The sequence below is a fragment of the Cupressus sempervirens genome, chromosome 6 (genome assembly GCF_028749045.1).
Source record: "Cupressus sempervirens isolate cs-2001-9-10 chromosome 6, ASM2874904v1, whole genome shotgun sequence".
Taxonomy (NCBI): Eukaryota; Viridiplantae; Streptophyta; class Pinopsida; order Cupressales; family Cupressaceae; genus Cupressus; species Cupressus sempervirens.
Window position 1 is genome coordinate 758024 of NC_143123.1, and position 22024 is coordinate 780047.

Here is a 22024-nt window from a genome sequence, read left to right on the forward strand (position 1 = left end):
ATTCTCAAGATTGTTGACAAATTTCTTTAATTCTTATTGAATTAATAATTAGACAGCCTTCTCAAAGATTTTGAAAAAAATAAAAATAAAAATTTACAACATTCTAATTGCTCCAATAACTAATTAAATTTGCACTGATTACCATAATACTAATTTTTTTAGGACAATTTAAACTAAATAGCAAAATGGAGACTTAACGCTACAACTCATTCTTCTACTTATCCTCGTGAATATTAGTTATTAGTTATTTCAGCTCAAGAGCTATACCTCTCAAATTACAAATATACGTATTTTGATTATAATTAAATTTCTCCTTGCTAAATCAGAGGGTATGGATCTCCAGGACGTCTCGAGGAAGGACGAGAGTTCTCCGAGTAGTACTGATGAGCGCCACCATTTTTTTCGCCTTCACTAAATCAGAGGTAAGATCAAGTCCTTGACAAATTCAGATCGCATACACCCACAATGGTTAGGATTTAATATTTTTATTTGGCCAAATTCAAGTTACCGAGTCTTGAGCTGCATATATCACTGTATTTCATAATAATTTATGCTAAAACCCCTCGGAATGGGCAAAAGATTGCAAGCGATGGCTGGCAGAGGTAAGATTTTGTGGGTTATGGATATCCGTGTTGATTGGACGAGGCGACTGAATTCTGAATGCTTCACTTTGAAATCACATTATCACCGCTGCCCACAATCTATTGCCAGCTTCAGCACTGTCAAAGAAGGCATTGCTGGTGATTCAGATATTAATCAATCAATTGTTGCTGAGGAGGAGGAAAACTTAATTTCATTCCAACAAAGAGAAATGAATTCACGCCCCAAAAAGCAAAATCAATTTGACGAATTGTTATTAAGGCATGGTTCTACTGTTCCGGCCAGAAGAACAATGGGGATAGATGACCATCTTACCGATTATGAAAAAATTTGCGGGGTGTTTCTTCAGAAGCTCAAAGGCAAAGCTGCTTTGGAAGCTGCTTTAGCGCAGACCGGCGTGATATTAACTCTTGAAATGATTGAGCGAGTGGTGAAAAGGGCGAGTTTAAGTGGGCAGGCTCTCCTCGCTTTCTTTACATGGGCTGGTAAGCAGCTCAATTGCCAGCACAACTTGGATTCATACGATGCCATGCTCAGTGGCTTAGGAAGAAGGAAGTACTTCGATCAAATGGAGGAATTGCTGCAACAAATGAATACACAGGGTCCCTCACCTACATTCAAAACAATAGACATTGTAATGACTAGGTATATCAAGGGAAATCGAATTGCTGAAGCAGTTAAAACTTTTGACAGAATGGAGGAATTCGGTTTGATGGTCGATACCGCAGTCTTAAACACGTTACTGCATAGGCTTTGCCAGGAAAACCATACTAGGTCCGCACATTGCTTACTCTACAAAATGAGAAAAAAAATCACTCCAAATAATATCACTTACAGCATAATTATAGGTGGTTGGGCGAAACAGGGAAGAATGAAAGAGGTTTATAGGACTTTGAATGATATGAGCGAAGAGGACCTTAAGCCCGACTGTATAACCTACAATTATGTTCTTGAGGGTTTGTTCAGGGCTAAAAGAAATAATGCTGCTATCAAGCTTCTGAGAAATATGCCTGTAAAAGGTTGCTCTCCAACCACAATTATCTATAATACAGTGATTAAACATTTATGCTTAGGAGGAAGCCTCAGTGAGGGGCTTACCTACTACGATGAAATGTTAGCCAAGGGTTGTAAGCCTAATAATACAACTTACAGTTTGTTGATCGTGTTTTTAATAAAGGCTCGTAGAGTTGCCGAGTCCCTTGAAATTTTCACTATTATGTTGGAAGGTGGTTCTATACCCGAAGTTGGAACAGTTAATTCCTTTATTGAACCTTTGTGCAAATTTGGTCCTCCTGATGCTGCCATGCAATTCTACAAACAAATGAAGCTAGTGGGTTGCGATCCTAACTTGAAAACCTATAAATTGCTGCTTATGAGGCTGGGAAGATTTGGTCTTTGGGATCAAATAATGGAACTTTGGCATGAGATGGAGGAAAGTGGGTGGACTTCTGATGTCGAAGTCTACACTTATATTGTAAATGGGTTTTGCAATGGAAGAAAGTTAGACGAAGCTGCTTATTTTATGGGAGAAGCAATAAGCAAAGGATTTTGTCCAGGGCGAATCATATGTTCCAAGCTCATTCACAAGTTAGTAAGAGCTCGGAAAGTTGAGGTGGCCTACAGTATTTTACGTAAACTTAAGGATGCACGCAGAAATGATAAGATTAAGAGAATTCAACGTTTGAGGGGTTGGCAATACTGAACTGTGATTCACAGTGAAAAGTGGTTGATCCGACTGTGCTGTAAACATGTAATTGAGATTACCATAAACATGCAAGTCCTGGAATCAGCTTGATTATTCTCAGTCTATTTATCTGCTAGAAACATTTCAGGAATTATGAGCACAAAAGAAAATGAAACCTCGTGGTCATGAATCCAGATATAAATTGTTGGGATTTCCAAACCAGTCCAAACAATAGCACCTCTGGGGTTTGGTCTTACTGCAAATTGGAGGACCCAGAATTGAACTAGAAGTCTCATGGGCAGAGCCAAAGCTGTAAAATTGGTGTGGAGGATGTAACTCTTTTTGTGACAGAGCTGGGTTATGATCACAATTTTATCTGCAAGGAACAAGAAAGCAAAGCATGCACTGTATCTTCAAAATGTGAGAAAACAACCTATACTGCGTATCTGTTAACTGTATAGCTTGTTGCATAATCCATTTCAGAAGGCTAATTTTTGCAAGAAATAATAAAATACTTATAGATCTAATTTTTGTAAACGTACATCTCTCTCTCTCTCTCTCACACACACACACACATGGGGACATTGCTATAACTTCTGGGATATCTGAATGCCTCTGAGATGTCCCCTGCACAACGAATTTCATAAGATGTGTCAGTTGGACATGGCAGAGATTTCCTGAAGCACGGGGACATTTTTGAAATGAGAATAATTTTTTTTTTTGGCAGGGGATGTTTCATCCTTGTTTCCTTTTTCAAGATTTCTCAGATCTGCAGAATGCATGGGGAGACATCGCTCTGGATTGCTTAAATTTTATTCACTGAGAATGTGAGTTTTCTTCCTGTTCAGTCCTTTGAAATGAAATATCGATTGTGAAAGGATCTGTTCCATAAAATTCTATTTTTTTTGGAAATCATTTGTTAATATTCAAATTGCTACATAAAACTTGGTAGCTCCAAAAACAGGAGCATTGAATTGCTTTTATTAATAGATTCCACACGTTCCTCTGTTTTTCTATAGATTTACATTAATTTGGAAAGTTCCAATGTGAACTGGCAATGCTATTTCCAATGTCAATCAACACTGATAAATAAATTTATATTCCTGCTTGCTTTGATGTCGAGGCTAAGATCTGAAATATTCTGCATTGCATGTTGTCAAGAGATCTTTGAATATTTCCAGAGAAATGACGGATGAAAAAGAATGTTAAAAGATCTCTTGAAGTTGCCGGCATTGGCATATCATGATGGTTAAGTTGTGGTGTTGTTATTACCACTTACCTTTAAACCCCATTGTGGTGCTAGTAGTGAATGTTGTTTACCGTATAGGGTAAACAGATACTCATCGCATGTAGTACAGTAATATATAACATAGAACAGATGCTTTATTCATATACGCAATATGCACTCCAAGTATAATGCTTACAACGACAATTATGATGATCCAATAGTCCCTTCAGACGATGTACATATACCTTCTTGAAGGGGTGACTCAACCGTCACGCGCCCTTTTGAATACAATTCTACCCGTTGGCTACAATATAGAATTTACTGACAACATCCTCCCCCCAAAAAGTAAAGTTGTCTTTGGACGACAAAACAACAAAACTCAAATCAAAACAACTAATTACATCAATACACTAGGACAAGGGATGCGTCCCTAGAGTAGTAGCCATCCGTGCCCTAAGCTTGTTTAGCTCTGCTCGTAGTTTATACACTTGCTCATTCCGTACTTTCAATTTTGCTTCAGCCTCCATCTGAAGCTCCAAAGCTGATTGCAACATTCCAGCAATTTCTCCAAGCTCTCTCTCTTTCTCCTTTGCCACCTGCTCCTTCTCTGCTGCTAATTGTTCCTTCTTTACTGCCAACTGTTCTTTCTTTGCTACCACCTTCTCTAGCTGATTTTGCCGGGCTAACAATGCTGCCCTCTCGGATTCCCAGGCTGCCCTCTCTACGGCTAGCTTGGTAGCTAACTCCTCTCGAGCCCTCTCCGTTGCTACCTGGTCTGCCTAGCTCCTCCAAAGAGTATAATACGCGTCCCTATGTATCTCAACTATCTCCTGAGTCAAAGCCTCTATTCGGCTCTCCATACCTGAATCTCTTGTAGCGGCCCAATTCTGGCGCATCTCTACAGTTTCCACACTTGCCCATCCTCGCTCCTCAAAACAAACTATAAAGGCCGCCGAACATCCTAATCTCATGAAGGATATCACACTCACCAGCTCCTTTACTACTAAATCCAAGGCCTGTATCTCTGTAGAGGCCACTACTTGGTGAGCCCGCGTCACTAGAGTCGCTATATCAGTGAAGAATGCCTCCCTCATTACTGTTTTTGGCGCTATTGGAGGCTGTTGTTGAGCACCCATCGCCATCTCTACTGCTTCCGCCATCCGCTCAACAATGCTATGTGGTAGCCTATCAGTCTGTCACGGTTGGCTCTCCTCCACCTGTGTCTGTAGAGGATCTTCCTGCGGAGCTACTTCTCGCGTAGGTGTGAGAAGGTATGTTGCTCGAGGTGCTAGTGTACGGTGAAACCTCGTACTTAGATACGTGCTTAACCTTTAAGTTTTGCTCTCTGTCCTTAGGTGATGGTAACAATGTTGTATCCACCGTAACCATTACATCTGAACCCACTACGTCGAAATGAACACCCAGCGTCCTCAAGCCCTTGCTTGTCGGTATCTCCATTACTCCTTCCTGAGTGTCCATTTCCTCCTCAGGTACAAGTACCTCAGCCCCATCCTTTGATATGGTTGGCAAAATCTCTTCGACAACTCCTTTAGGTAACCCCATGGCTACCTTTGGTACGACTGTATCAGGTACTGTATCAACTGAAGGCTCAACACTCCCTGAAGGTGCTAGTACTGCTGGCTGTACTGATGGTTGAGGCATTGGTGGCCGTGCTGCTAGTTTGCTTGCTATGGTGACCGGCGTCAAAACAATAGGTTGCCTAAATTGTCCAAATCAGGTTGCATAAACTATTCGAACCTAGGATTGTGAATGCCTACGGGGGCCAAGTGCGAGTGTGAGGAAGCTGAGTCCTCAGAAATAGCAGTGGTGGGGCTGTAATAACTTCGACTTCCTCATCATCGTCCTCGTCCTCCACTTCCTCCTTTGAGTCGTCAGACTCCTCAGGAGATGTGTCATGTCTACCACTATTTATATTCCGGTTCTCAAAACTTTCTACCTCCTGTCGCATTCTTTTCTGTCTTATGGTCTTCTGCCCTTCGGGAGAATCATGATGCCTCCGCTGCATAATCGGTGGCTCCCCCAATTCTATCGAACCTGGCTTGATTTCCAACATCTCATTCGGTATCGTTTGTGTAGTAGCATCAAGAAATAGGCTGATGGCGTAGTGTGGCATGTAAAAGGTTTTGTGTTGGAGCGTCATGAACTCTTGCATTTGCTCAGCCAGCAAGGATGCCCAATCATATACTGCCATTCATGATACCGTTCATCATGGTCACCTGCAAGAATGAAATGTCTGATGCCCTACTGGAACCGGTGAGTTTGCTTTTCACTAAATCCATTAGACAGTGCTAATGTCCTTTTAGTACATTAGATTTCTTTAGTTCTCTTGCCTTCGAAGAATCCATCAATGCTTCATTTTCTGCCTTTGTTCGTTTCCCTCATTCCAATTCTATTAGCTGTTCCTTGGCTTTCCGATTGAGTTTCTTTGGTTTATTATTGATTTTCCTTCCTACTTGCATGTGACTTGGTATGCCAAATACCCTGGTGAAGTCTGCCGCTTTAAACGATTTACTAAATCCTATCCTAGGTAAGGAAATGTGCATGTTCGTGAGAACCTGTCGTAGGTTTCTAGCATTGTGCGAAGAAACCCTTCGAAGTCATGAATGCAGAATATTGGCATCCGCAATGCCCATTCCACCTATGCCCTTCGTATGCTGTCCTTTGCAAAGTGATCATGTGGAGCCTCCTACCACCATGTTGTACACTCCAATCTATTCAAACCCTCAAATGCCACATTCTGAGGCGTGAGATGTGTTGTTGCAGCTGGCTTTGTCCTTATTTTCTTTTTCCTTGTATTGCCTGCAATGTTAGAGAAAAAGGTTAATTTAATTTAATTTATTAAATTACCTTTCCTCCCTTCTTAAGATTTCTTCTTTATGCTTTTTTGCATTCACATTTAATAATTAATTAGTAATTATTAAATGGCTTTTACCTCTTAGGGCTTCCCTTTTAGGGTTTTGATCTCCTTCATAAGGATTGATCAGTTGTAATTTCATTCATTCAGTTTTGCACAAGTAAATTCAATTTTCTTATTTATCAAGTAAATCCTTCTCTCTCTGCCCTTTCTTTCTTCTTTGTAACAGGTTATTTGCATGCAAGATATCTATGGATCTATGAATTTGTTCATCATCAAATTCTACATGGTATCAGAGCCTTGCCTGCAACTGCCTGTTCTTGTTTGAAGAAAAAGAAGAATGAGGTGGTATCAGAGCACCTCTGGCTTTTTTCGATTTTTTTTGTGCAAATAGGGGGGTCTTTGAAAATCGTAGCTCTTTGAGTCCAAACAAGCATCAGTGTTGGATTCAGAAGACGTCAAAACCCATATTTTCATATGAAATTTGTCCAATTTGGACACAGTTGACTGGTAAGGCAAAAAATTTGCTCTCAGATTTGGGCATGCTTCCCTAAGCAACGATTTATTTTTTATTTAAAAAAAAAATCAAAAATTGAAAAAAATCCTTTTTAAAAAAGAAAGGAGCGTTGCTTTAAAACTTTAAAAAAAGTGCTTTCTTTATTACAAAAGAAAAGAGCTTTCTTATTTAAAACAAAAATCATGTGACGCTGCATCATCAAAGTATGTCTACATCAGCAAGTATGCAAGTACTAACAGACCTGCATAGATGCTGATGTCAGCAGGTTCTGACATCATCAATTTTGGGCAGAAATTTGACGGCCTTCAAGTTGTCATGTGCTTGATTTGTTTTGTTCTAAAGACCCTGTTGGTTTTTCGCTCTAATTAGAGCATATGGAGGTGTTTTTTGGATCCGAAAGAAGCGCCAAGAAGCTGATTCAGAGACGGAGATGATGGTGAAGGTATATTTTGGATTTTTTTTCAGTTTGGTACCTGGTTTTACACTTTAAGTCCGTTGATGACTTCTATCTTCCGAGGGGCATAACTTCCTTTATTATAGCTCCATTTTTCAATCCAAAAAAAGCGTCGGAAAGCTCTTCATGAGCCCTATTCAGATTCTCTTCTATTTTTCATCAGTATTCCTCAAAGGTACATGTTATTCTAAACTAAAGTTTTTTTTCTCTCTTCTTGTTTACGCATTTCTTCTTATAGCTAGTGTTCGGTTTTTGTATTGTGGGGGGTGTTTTGTATTATTATTTTTGTTATTTACATTAGTAAACCATGACTTTTTTCAAAAACAATGCAACACCCTCTAAAACAATGGCCGAGACCTCTTCTTTTCTAGAACTTCTGACCTCTCATAATTATCACACATGGAAGACCTTGATGGCACGGCTTCTCCGGTCAGAAGGGTTGTGGTCTTGTTTAGATGCAGTGCAACCAGTTTTACAGAGGCCTTTTGAGGTCATGCAACACAAGAACAAGATGGATGAGGCAGTAGTATTGATTGCTTTACAGGTCTCTAACAGTCTACAGTTTCATCTTGATGGGTGCAATACCCCTCTATCTATGTGGACCAAGCTTGAAGGCTTGTTTGGTACAGTGAATGAGTTCAGGGCACTTTAGATTGAGGTAGAGCTTACCTCTCTTATACCAAATTCTTTTCCCTCCATTGAGGACTTCTTGATGAAATTCAAACAATTGAGATCGTTATTGCAGGGTTCTGGGAAGATGAAGATTGATACTGAGTGTATCTACCTGATTCTCTCTCAGCTTCATGGAAACTTTCAGATTTTTTCTTCTACCTTTTATTCCACCAAAGATGCTTTGGGTAATAGATTTACCATGCCATCCTTTGAGGTTTTTTGTGATTGGTTGGCTCGAGAGCAAGCTAAGCTCTCTCAGTTGGATTCTCTCACAAGCTCATAGAGTCATGCATTGGTAGCTCGGCCATCTTTAGGGACGAAGTAGAAGACTCAAAAGTCTCATTCTATAGAGTTTCAGATTGATTCCAACACTCACAGTTCATCAGGGTCGCCTCCTCCTAAAGGGGGTAATCAAAGCTAGAAAGACCAAAATGTGCTTATTGTAATAAGCCTAATCATGATGAGTCACATTGCTACGAGAAGTTAGATGGCTATGCCAAACAGGTTTCAAATTTGACAACTCTCCTTCAGAAGAGCAACATTGATATTCCTTCTACTTCCCACGGACCTTCTTCATCATCATCATTTTCGTCAGATGGTAAAGATATAGGAAAGGGTCATGCACTATGTGCAAGTACTATTCCCCATTCTTCTAGATGGTTACTGGATTAAGGTGCTTCACACCATATGACATCTTCTTAGGAGTTGTTCTCTTCTTTTGAGGCTTCTCCTACTCCACACATTTTGATGGGGAACAACACTGTTATGACTGTATGTGGGAAAGGTTTTATTGACATTGATGATGGTATGTTTCATGATGTACTTTGTGTTCCATCTTTGTCCTCTAACCTTCTCTCTATTTATCAGATTACACACAATGGGACAGGGATGACAGTTGAGTTTTCACAGGATTCAGTGCATATCAAAGATAGTGAGATAGGCAATATTATTGCTATAGGGATTGTTGATCATGCGTCTCGTCTATATTCCTTCTCATATTTTGGTCCACCATCTCCACGATCAGAGACTCACTCTCTTTTTTCACTAGAGTCTACAGAGGTGAAGTCAGGTCACTTGAACTTATATGTTGTTCCTAAGATGGATGTTGTGACTTCTACATCTCCACCTTCTATTCAGATTCCATCTCTTGCAGAGGATCGCTCTTCAGCATTGCCTACTATTGCAAATCCTATCATCAAGCCACCTACTACAATTGTTGAGGATATATTAGAGGACCCACATCTCCCCTCCGATGACAAATTTAGCCCACCTGTTATCTCACCTCCATTGGAGATTCGATTTAAGGATTCTCATGCTTTTCTCCTTTGAGCATCAATTAGGACTTCTAGTTGTACCTTACATACATGGCTTTTATCATCCTTGTCCACTGCCTTTGTTTCCTTTAGATTGGAGCCACATTGGTATGTTCATCGACACACGAGTTCTGCCATTTTGGGGGGACTATGGAGTCTCAAGCTTCTATCATGGGGTCTTTCATTGTACTTATGGTCTTGAGAGATTCTCTTGAGATGTTTCATTTGTGCATCCTTTTTCTATCTCTTTTTGGAGTAGAGTTTTTCCCATTGGGTTTTTTCTATTTCTTCGTTCCATAAAGATTTGATTGTGATTGGGTACCCCATCAGGGCTTGTTGCCAGACCCAAGTTTTCTTTCCGCATTGCATTGTAGTTTCCTTGCTCTTTCTGCATTATTTGTAGCTGCATTGTTGCTCATCTTAAGGGGGGTTGTTAGAGAAAAATGTTAGTTTAATTTCATTTATTAAATTACCTTTTCTCCCTTCTTAAGATTTCTCCTTTATGCTTTTTTGCATTCACATTTAATAATTAATTAGTAATTATTAAATGGCTTTTACCTCTTAGGGCTTCCTTTTTAGCGATTTGATCTCCTTCATAAGGATTGATCGGTTGTAATTTCATTCATTTTGTTTTGCACAAGTAAATTCAATCCTCTTATTTATCGAGCAAATCCTTCTCTCTTTGCCTTTCTTTCTTCCTTTTAACAGGTTATTTGCATGCAGGATATCTAGGGATCTATGAATTTGTTCATCATCAAATTCTACATGCAATACGTACACCTGATGGTAAAGACTGCACATTCTTGTTTATTGTGTTGCTTGATGAATCCTCTTCCAGTTTCTTCTTCCACGCTCTCTTTCTAGCTAAATGCATATTGTCACCTCTTTTGTGGTTTGTATAAAGAAGAAAAAAAATAGTTAGGTTAGTTGCTCACCCCTTGTTACCACTTATCCCGAGGGTTCTTTTGCTGTCAAAGTTTACTGCTTCCGTGCTATGTACGGCCTTCCTTGCTCTTTACTTGCTTGCGTTTTGTATTTTGTCTCCAACACGGATTAGTTGCTGCTTGCTGTACGGATGTACGACTTGTTAAGTTTGAAGGATCTACTGCAAATGTAATGCATTGCCTGTTGAGGTATATGTTTTCCATATGCAACATCCTCTCATTTATATTGAGCATGGGTGAATGAATAGACATGTCTATTCAATAAACAGATAATTAATAATACAAACTTAATTATGTTATATATATATATATATATATATATATATATATATATATATATATATATATATATATATATATATATATATATCTCATATATAATTATAGGAATAACCATAGAGTTATCCGACAGAAGCTACCAGACATTAACACTCCCTCTTAGCAAGGGAGGATAAATTCAAGACAAATATTACACCATTGGTAATATTAGGAATTTAAGGATATCTCAGAAGTTTTATACAATTCAATATTGCATACGATATCAAGAGTATTGATCTCCAAAATATCAACATATGATATTCATCAATTACTCAAACTAGGGTATGATATCACATTTGATATCAAGAGTCTTGATCTACCAGAATATTGACATCCGATATTCATCAAGTACTCAAAAAAAAGTTTGATATCACATTTGATATCAAGAGTATTGGCCTCCCAGAATATTAATGATATTCACCACTTAAAACGTTTAGATATCACATTTGATATCAAGAGTATTGGCCTTCCAAAATATCAATGATATTCACCACTTACTCAAAACATTTAGAGATCACATTTGATATCAAGAGTATTGGCCCCCCAGAACATCAATAATATTCACCAAGTACTCTAAGAGTAATGGCCTCTTAGAATGTTGAGATACAAGACATTCACATTTACTCAATTTATTTCATCTCATAATACAAGTTTATTGTAAGATCATCACCTTACAAAAACTTCTCCAAATACAAGTGATGATCATTTGGAAGTCGTCACTTCCTCATGATATACACAGGGGATAGGCCCATATAAATGTCACATGGTCACAGTCCTCTTGACTGTGACAACTTATTAAACATTAGAGAAAACATCTTAGCATGGTCTACTCCCTCTTAATCAATAAGATCAGGTTCACTGAAGGTTAACCAAATAGCATCCTCAGTCTTCTCCCTCTAAATCTTAATCTCGCTCTATTTCCTGCAAGAACACTCTCGGAGGAAAAGATCAAGGCAAATAGCTCTTGTAAATAAAATTAAGAGAGAGACTACATTTATTAAATAAATAACATACTCAAGAATAATAAATATTCATTTGCACATCATTGTCCTTTTATTTCATTGCATTTGACATTGTAATGATAATTAATTAATATTCTCAATAACTCTCCAATATAACCACAGATCATAGATATTTGAATGTTCACCATTCATAATAATAAAAAAATTGTTAATACATCATATGAATATAATATAGACAAATATCTATACTTTGAAAATATATATTCATATAATCAACATTATTCAAATACCTACCATAAATTTATTGTTTATTATAATAATAATAAAAAAACATATCACATGTACTTACCTTAAGGGAATCAATGACCCGAGTCATAAAACTAAATCAATTTTCCTTTGTTGTCAAAATTCTTGCTTTGGAGTCAGTGATTGGTCAAAGGTGCCTTCTGCAACATTGACTCTTCCTTCTAATCGTGCAAACCATCATTCAACCTGTTATGCAAGGGGACATCGGTTGGAGGCCTTGCCACATAATTTGCGCTGGTCATTTTGCTGTGATGCCAATTTGGGTTGGTCTAATGCGAACTAGTTGTTTTGTATGCTCGCTTAGTGAGACGTTCCGCATGTTGTGTTCGACGTTGACTATGTCATTTGCATAGGTCCCAATTCGATCCTAAAGGGTCTTATATTTGCATGACTTTGAGGGACCAATCCAATATTTTTGTCTACTTCAATAGCCCCCATACTCGCTTATGTTTCAACTGATATCCTGCTAAAGAACAAAGATGACCTTGATAATTTTTTAAATTTTGGCCATTGATGCTTCTACTGACACTACACATGAGCTCACCAGCTATCGCCCATTTATGCATCTCATATTTTACCCATGTCGCCAATAGAGGTAGACTTCAATTTATATAATGCTTTCTTCAAATTCTTGTTATCTAATTAATGTGTAGATTTCGCCAAGGCTACAACTAGCAAGAATAATAAAATTTTGAAATCCATACAATGAGGAGATATAGTCAAAGTATAGCAATCAAATATGGAGAGAAGTGTCTTCATCCAAAACCAAGTGTACTTCCATATCTCACAAAACCTATCACCACAAGAGAGGGTAGCAACAAAGCTAACGGTCTTGCGATCTTGTACCATAATGTTTCAAGAAGCACTACACAGGTCTCAGGAATGAAATCTGCTATGATTCCCTAATAGGGTCGTACGTTGTTATATCATGGCGGTGGAGTAAACAAATTAACTTTACAAATTCCCAAACACAATTCTCCCTCTGTAGAAGTTTTCGCTTTCTATCATGTCTCTTAATGTTTCACTCACTTGTATGAGAGTGTTGTAACATATGTACGGGATCATAATTAACAGATTTGGAATTCGTTATCACTGTCTCTGTTGTGAACCTGATGGGTTATGCGATATTGTATTTGCACAACAATATCCTCCTTTATATGGACTGTCCTCTCTCTATATAGACTGCAATGTATATTTAACCTCTTACATCTATTCCTTAATATATTCAGTCTTTTTATCATTCATTCATACATTTGCAGTTAGGCTTTGATACCATGTTAAGTTTGAAGGATCTGCTGCAAATGTGATGGCATTGCCTGTTGAGGTATATGTTTTCTATATGTAACATCCTCTCATTTATACTGAGCATGGGTGAATGAATAGACATGTCTATTCAATAAACAAATAATTAATAATACAAACTTAATTTTATATATATATATATATATATATATATATATCTCAAATAATAATATATCTCATATATAATTATATGAATAAGTTAATAACCATAGAGTTATTCGACAGAAGCTACCAGACATTAACACGACCTCCCACTAATTCCTACTTCCTATCACCGTATGGTATAGCTTGTTTACTCTATGTGTCTTTAATGCCGTATGGTTATCTCTTTTCATTCCCTTTCAACCATGTCTAATCTTTTGGTTGCTCGTCCAATGCCTTCTCCTTGCTATGTATGGTGTCCTCCAAGACCATATAGTATTCACTCTTTCCCTTGGAACGACTCAATCATTTTTTTAGGTGTAATAGACTACCGTACTTGTGCTTTCTTATGCCTCTTGCTCTTAGTCCACCCTTTTTGCTATACGGCCGTACGACCACCTTTCAATCACAATCACCTTCTAGCTGGCCATATGGTATGTCTCATGTGCGGAGTTCCCCTAACTCTTTCCTGAGCTGGCCATATGGTGTTGAAGGACACTAAGAACTCTTTCTTGTGACCGTACGGTTCAACTTCTGTGCACTATATCTTAACCTATGCCCTTGACTGTAAGGTGATGCTTCTGTTCCTTTTATGCTTCTTTGTTACTGTACGGTACTTTCCTCTTTCCTTTTATGCTTCATTTTTACCATACGATACTTTCCTCTTGTCTGTACGGTATCTATAGTTCCTTGCAAACTCTCCCTGTGTACCGTATGGTGTATGATAATATCTCCCTTCCAAGTGTTTTCGTACAACGACCTTCTGCTTTCTGATGGTTGTATGATGTCAATGTCTGATGCTCTCGTTCTGTACGGTAATCTCCTTCACTGTTCTTCTGTATAGTGAGCTCTCTCCGAATGTTTTGACTGTATGATGGTTTCTCCGTCCTTTTTACTTTATCGTACGGTATTCACCCAGCCGTACAAGTACCTTGCAATGACCTTCTGTTGCCGCACGGTGAGCTTATATGCTCTTTTGATGCTGGCCGTACGGTCTCTGCTTCTTGGTAGTCGTACGGTATTCAACTTGAAATGTTCTCATGTTTCCTGTTCAAGATCGTACGCTATGAATCCATACTTCCTTCTGTTTTCTTGATACCGTACGCTATTTTGTCTTGATGCTTTCCTCTACTGCTCTTGATACTGTATGTTATTAGGTGTTGAATGCTTTCCTTTGCTCTTGATACGGTACAGTATGCTTGTCCTACTATAATATTTCCTTTTTACGTATATTAGTATTTATTACAATAATAGATAAGACGTCTATTATTATTTAATGGTTATCTTGTAAATATCTTTAGCTTTAGTTTGCTTTCGTTTTTTGCTTTCTCTGGAATAGAATGTTTCTATTCTTTACGATCGTTTCCTAAGGAAACATCGTCTCATTCTTTTGTATAAATTGACCTCTCGGTCTATGTTAATAACAAGCAAGTATTTACCAATTACCTTGTAATATGGTATCAAAGCTAAATGCTTAATTTTTTTGTTAAAATTTATAATTTCTTCTTGAAATTATTTGTTTAAATTTTTCCAAAATTATTTCAGCTATTTTCTCCAAAAACCCGCCTAGGTTTTTCTGTCTAGAGAAATTCTGAACTCGGGTCTACAAATTGCATGAAAATCGTGGTCATTTTGTACCATTCTCAGCTGGTATTTGAAAATCGCGATTTCTTTTGCCTATCATCGCATTTTTTTTACACTCCATTTTCGCGTCTTCAGCCTGCACCCGCGCGATTTGGAGGCTTATGTTGTAGTTGCAGGGATCGTTTCTAACAGCCGCGCGACTAGCAGACTCGCGTTTTTGGGGTGAAAATCTGCATGTTTCTGTATCAAATCTTCATGCTCTTAGTCGTCTCAGTCTGTCATCGTGCTCTGGGAAGCAGATTCAACCATTTTTTATCAAGAAATTTGAAGTTTTTTCAAGCTTTTTTCAGCTAGGGCCTTTTTTTCGAAACCCTAATTTTTGGGGTCGGAAAAATATTTTGTTTGCAGATTCTTGGTGGGTTTTTCGAGAGCTCAACTGGGTTGTCCGTTTTTTTTGGGTGCTTCAATTTTTGTGCCTCGATTTTCGAGCCAGCGGATTCAAAAAACGACAGCAGATTCCTTCTGGGTTTTTTGAGCTCTCTTCTGGGTCATTCTCTGATTCTTTTGGGTCTTTCGTATTTTTGCCTCGAAGAACGTGCCTTCACAGATTTTCACAGTTTTTCATTGAAAAACGTGCCATGGCATCTCTGACAAATATTCTGCTCGAGCATAATTCCAAATTCAATGGTCGCAATTATGGAACCTGGAAGCAGCGCATCATTGCAATCTTCGAATATCGAAACACCGATCAACTTGTTTTGGGTGTTAAGCAGCGTCCGACTTCTCCGGGTCCTGATCAAGATACATGGGATCTGAACAATAGAGAGGCAGTAATGCTTCTCAAACTCTCCGTAGCTGATGACCAGCTTTCTCAGATTCCATCCGGCAAGACAGCGGCCGAAATCTGGACACATCTCAAAGGTCTTCATGAGACTTCCGACAAGAGCAGAGCCTTCTTTCTGAAAAAAACTCTGTTTTCTATTGTCATGGATGAGCGCACCTCGCTCCAGGCACACCTGAATTGGATTCAGGAAATCCGTGATCAGTTATTTGCCATCGGTCGCAAGATGGAGGAAGAGGATATTGTGGTAATCACTCTTCGGAGTTTACCAAATTCCTATGAGCATTTTATCGAGACTCTCAACATCACATCTACTGGTGTTGATCTAAAGTTCATTGATCTCTGCACCTTGCTACTTCAGCAAGATCGGTGGAAACAACAGTTCGATAGCAGCTCCAGTTCCACCTCCACTGAGCAAGCCTTTGCTGCGAAATCCTTTCAAAAGGATAAAGGCAAGTTTCAGCAACCATCTCAGCAGAAGTCTTCTGCTCCAGCATCCGATGGTACCAAAAAGAAGAACATTCAATGCAACTATTGCCACAAGTATGGTCACATGAAGGTTGCATGTCAGAAACGCTTAGCTGCCCAATCTAAGCAAATAGGTTAGCAACCCAAAGCGAACAGTGAAGAGCACACTGAGCAGGCGGAATCTGCCTTTTACGCCTTCATGGCTAAAAGACCCACAGATCATATGCAGTCATCTACCTGGTACATTGATTCAGGTGCCTCTCGACATTTCACTCACCGCAGAGACTGGTTTACTGACTACCAGCCTTATTCAGATTCTGTTATCTTTGGTGGTGGGGAAGAGTACACGGTTGTTGGTAAAGGCAACATTCAAATTCAGTCTGTTGGGAGGAAGCTCATATTCCTTGATGTGTACTACGTTCCAGGGATGGAACTAAATCTACTCTCGGTCAGTCAGTTGCTACGACATTCTCCACACTTGGCAGTCACCTTCAGTTCACATTAGGGCACCATCACTGATCGGGCGACTAAGTCTACTGTTGCAGTTGGTCTTGAGGATCATGGTCTTTTTAGACTTACTGATTTTGGTGATTCTCAGGACTTAGCTATGGCTGCTCGGCGATCTTCCATCAGCACACTTTGGCATCAGCGATATGGGCACTTAAATGTGCATTATCTCTCACAACTTGCTCGGGATGAGCTTGTTCTTGGTTTGCCAGAGATTCAAACCCAACACCTTGGAGTTTGTGACGCATGTCAGGCTGGGAAGCAACATCGCACACCTTTCCCCAGTGGTGATTCTTGGCGAGCTTCTCAAGTCCTTCAGCTTGTTCATGCTGATATCTGCGGCCCTATGGCCACTCCTTCTGTTCTTGGGTACAGGTATTTTCTATTGTTTGTAGATGATTTCAGTAGAAAATGTGGGTGTATTTCCTTAAAAAGAAATCCGATGCATTTACTGTATTTCAGAAGTTTAAACCCTTAGTTGAAAAAGAGTATGGGAAATCTATTATTACTCTTAGATCAGACAATGGGGGGGAATTTTGTTCTAATGTTTTCTCCAGCTTCTTGGATACACATGGCATCCAACGCCAGTTCACCACACCCCACACGCCACAACAGAACAGTGTAGTTGAACGTCGGAATAGGACAATCACCGAGATGGCTCGTTCCATGCTCGAACACAGACATGTTCCGAAGCGTTTTTGGGCAGAAGCAGTTAACACTGCAGTTTATCTGTTGAACCGGTCACCCACAGTGGCGGTCAAAGGTAAAACTCCGGAAGAGGCCTGGTCAGGTCGCAAGCCCAGAATCAGTCACCTAAAGGTTTTTGGCTCTCTTGCTTTTGTTTGGATCCCTGATGCTTCATGCACCAAGTTGGATGCCAAAAGTCAGAAACTGATGCTTGCTGGATATAGCAGTCTTCACAAAGCCTACCGCCTTATTGATGTTGAGACATCTTGTCTCATATACAGCCGCGATGTAGTCTTTGATGAGCAGTGAGGACCATTCATGCCTGTTTCTCCTGTTCCTGATCTAGCAGACCAGCCTATGTAGGTTCATGATTTGGGAGTTCGGCTTCCATTAGGTCCACCTGATGGGAGGGCTCCAGTAGCTCCTCCAGCTCCAGTCCTGCCAGTGATACCTGTACAGACACCTCCGGCTTCTCCTACAGGATCACCTCGTTTTGAAGATGCTTCACCTGAGTTTGATCCAGATTCTTCTGATCAGGATCCTGCTGATCAAGCATCTCCTAGTACTACTGTTGGTCATTCTCCTCTCTGGCCTAAGTGGTGGGCTAAGACACTTGCTGATCTTCATGATGATGAGCTCATTGATGGGAGAACTGCTCGGAAAAAGAGCAAAACTACAAATTCTGTTAACTTTGCTCTTATGGCCAACATTCACAGTGTGTTTGAACCTCAAACATATTCCGAGGCTAAAGAAATTCCAGAGTGGGAACAGGCCATGCAATCTGAACACGAGAGCCTGCTGAAGAACAACACTTGGGTCCTTTCTGATCTTCCCCCAGGGAAGAAACCCATTAGCTGCAAATGGGTCTACAAAATCAAATACAAATCAGATGGTACTTTGGATAAGTACAAAGCTCGTTTAGTGGCAAAGGGCTTTTCTCGGCATCAGGGCATTGATTATGAGGAGACCTTTGCTCCTACTGCAAAGATGAGCACCATCAGATTAGTCCTAGCCATGGCAGCACAGTTTGGCTGGAAGGTCCATCAGATGGATGTAAAGAGTGCTTTCCTGAATGGTGATCTCCATGAAGAGGTCTACATGACGTAGCCTCCTGTTTTCAAGGTTGCTGGTAAAGACCATCAGGTTCTCAGATTGGTAAAAGCTCTCTATGGTTTGAAGCAGGCCCCTCGGGCATGGTACATCAAGATTGATACGTACCTCAGTGATCAAGGCTTCAAGAGGAGTTCTTCAGACTCAAATCTATACATCAAGACTACTGACAGTGACATCATTCTTCTGGTTATCTACGTGGATGATCTGATCATCACTGGCAGTTCGGCATCTTTGATTCAGGGAATCAAACAACACTTATGCCAGTCTTTTGATATGACTGACCTTGGGCTCATGCATTATTGCTTAGGTGTTGAAGTTTGGCAACAGTCTTCTGGTATATTCATCTCTCAGTCCAAATATGCTAGGGCCTTGTTAGACAAATTCCGAATGCAGGATTGCAAATCTGCATCTACACCTATGGAGAAAGGTCTCAAGTTATCAGTCAAGTCTGATTCTCCTTCCGTTGATGATACTATGTATAGGAAACTAGTAGGCAGCCTCATCTACCTATCTGCTACTAGGCCTGATATCAGCTTCGTAGTTAGCTATATTTCACGCTTTATGACAGCTCCTAAGGCTGATCATTGGATGGCAGCAAAGCGTGTGCTTCATTATGTGAAGGGCACTTCTGATTATGGACTTCTGTATTCTCGGAGTTCTAATCCTAAACTCAGTGGGTTCACAGATTCAGATTGGGCAGGCTCTGTTGATGATAAAAAGTCAACATCTGGATATGTGTTCAGTTTGGGATCCGGTGCAATCACATGGACCAGCAAGAAGCAGCAGGCAGTTTCTCTCTCTTCTACAGAGGCTGAATACAGAGGGATTGTTAAGGCAGGATGTGAAGCTGTCTGGCTTCGTCGGATGCTTGGGGATATGCAGATGTCACCAGCAGGACCGACTACTTTGTTTGTTGATAATGAAGGCATTATCAAGTTAGCACGGAATCCAGTCTTCCATGAACGAACCAAGCATGTGGATGTTCATTGTCATTACATATGACAGCTGGTTGAAGACAGGACTATAGATCTGCAGTATGTTCCTACCACAGATCAAACTGCAGACATTCTCACCAAGCCTCTTGGTCCTGATAAGTTTGTCAAATTTAGAGGATAGCTTGGTGTGTTAGATAGATTAACCATTAAGGGAGGGTATTACAATAATAGATAAGACGTCTATTATTAGTTAATAGTTATCTTGTAAATATCTTTAGCTTTAGTTTGCTTTCGTTTTTTGCTTTCTCTGGAATAGAATGTTTCTATTCTTTACGATCGTTTCCTAAGGAAACATCGTCTCATTCTCTTGTATAAATTGACCTCTCGGTCTCTGTTAATAACAAGCAAGTATTTACCAATTACCTCGTAATAGTATTTATCTCTTTTATAGTCTTCAGCTTACTATAAAAATTTTAATTCTTTATTTTACACTTATTTTACATATATACATTAATATTTATTATTTTTATGTTGTCTCTCAGTTGTTCATCCATAGGGGCTCCCTATTTCTTTCGTGATAGATTTTCAACTTCAACCCATTCACTGTGTCGGGCACTTCCTTCCCGTTGAGCATCAATAATTTGATTGCTCCATTATCGTCGACTTCGTAGATATTATATGGTCTTGCCCATTTTTCCTTGAATTTTCCTGGTGTGATCTCGTTGCACCCATTGTATTTCAAAACTAATTGGCTTGGTTGAAATTTATTCAACTTCAAGTGCTTATCATGCCATGCCTTCTGCCTGTACTGTGTAACTTCCATGGCCTATTGTGCCTGCAATCGTCGCTCATCTAGTTTATTTAAATTATACAATCTCTCCCTCAAACTTTCCTTATCTCCTAACTTATTTTCAATCACGATTCTTAAACTTGGTACCATGAATTCTGTTGGTACTACGACCTCCTACCCATACATCAACTAAAATGGAGTGGGTCTCGCGGTTACTTTGTACGAAGTGCGGTACACCCACAATGCTGATGGTAGTTTTCCTTCCCAATCTTCTCCTTCAACTGTGCAAGATTTATAAATCACCTTGACTAGGATCTTGTTTGTAGCTTATGTTTGTCCATTGGCTCTTGGGTAGTATGGGCTCGACAATGAATGATAAATTTTGAACTCAGTAGTGAGGAGTTGGATGACGTGATTGACAAAGTGTCCACCACGAACGCTTGTCAATTGTAGCGAAATCCCATACCTTGTGATTATTTGTTTATAGATAAATTTTGTTGTGCATACGACAGAGTTAGGTAGGGCCTGCGCCTCTACCCACTTGGTAAGGTACTCCGTCGCTACCACGATGTACCTACATCTTCTAGTTTTACTTACCTTAAGGGGTCCGACAAAGTCCAACCCCCATCTCTCAAATAATTCCTGTGCTTGTGAAGGATCGAGAGGCATGAAGTCCCTCTTCAGTGGTTTCCCAGCTCTTTGACATGTATTGCATGCCACGACCCACTCCCTGGCGTTGTTGTGCACAGTTGGTCACCATAACCTTGCTGGAAGTATCTTCTACGCAGTTGTGTTTGGCCCCATGTGTCCTGCTGGTTCCTTGTGTGCTTCCTTCAACACCGTAGGAATCTCCTCTTCCAGCACGCATCATCTTAATATTTGATCGGGTCTCATCTTATATAGTAACCCGTTGATTAACTGAAATGTTCGACTCCTTAGCACAGGTTTCCTCCTCTCATTCAGTGACATTTCGTTAGGGAACTGTCCCGTCGAAAGATATTCCTTGATGCGTGTGTACCAGGATGGTAGTACAACAATTTGGAATAGTTGCGCATCAGGAAAATCATCGTCAACCCCCTCCGATGACTCTCTTGATTTTATCCTCAACAAGTGATCCACACTTACATGACTCTTTCCTGGCTGTACCATGATCTTGAATGTAAATTCCTGTAATAATAATAACCATCTACTTTTCCTTCCTTGGATGATCGGCTTGTTTACGAGATATAGCAGTACCTGATGGTCTACATAAAATACAAATGGCGTCACCAGTAAATAATGTCTAAATTTTTGTATTGTGTACACCATTCTGAGTGCTTCTCGCTCTGTCATACTGTAATTTTTTTCTGCCTTAGATAACAGTCTATGCGCAAAGTATATTGGATTATCTAGTCTATGGGTACCAGTCTGGGCCAATGTTGCTCCAATCGCTTAGTTTAACGCATCAACATGGACATGAAACTCCTTATCCGATTCCGGATAAGCCAGGATAGGCGTTGTAGCTAATCTCGTTTTTAGCCCATCGAAAGCTTCATTCTGCTCCGCTTCCCATTTGTAAGGTTCACCTTTGCAGGTGAGCTTGTCTAGTAGGTAGGACATTTTTGCAAAGTTCTTGATGAACCTTCAATAGTATCCAATATGTCCAAGGAATGAATTTACCTTTGTTAAATCGGTCGACGGTGGCATATCCAGGATTACGTGGACTTTGTTAGGATCCATTTTTAATACTGCTTTGCATACAATTTGTCCTAATAGCTTCCCTTGCGGCACCATGAATTTGCAT

The 22024-nt window shown here is 39.7% G+C and overlaps 1 protein-coding gene across 3 annotated transcripts in view; it reads left to right on the forward strand.

The window, feature by feature from the left end:
- Positions 1 to 263: 263 nt before the first annotated feature.
- LOC149550666 (Pentatricopeptide repeat (PPR) superfamily protein) overlaps positions 264 to 22024 on the forward strand; it is a 34471-nt gene continuing 12710 nt past the window's right edge. The window contains exons 1-2 of one of the 3 annotated variants that reach the window (XM_089786220.1): positions 264 to 2704; positions 3012 to 3111. In XM_089786220.1, coding sequence (XP_089642346.1) covers positions 551 to 2302 — 1752 coding nt within the window. In that variant the 5' untranslated portion in view covers positions 264 to 550 and the 3' untranslated portion in view covers positions 2303 to 2704; positions 3012 to 3111. The remainder of the gene's footprint in view (positions 2705 to 3011; positions 3112 to 22024) is intronic. The other 2 variants (XR_016352551.1, XM_089786219.1) reach the window with 2 other exon arrangements.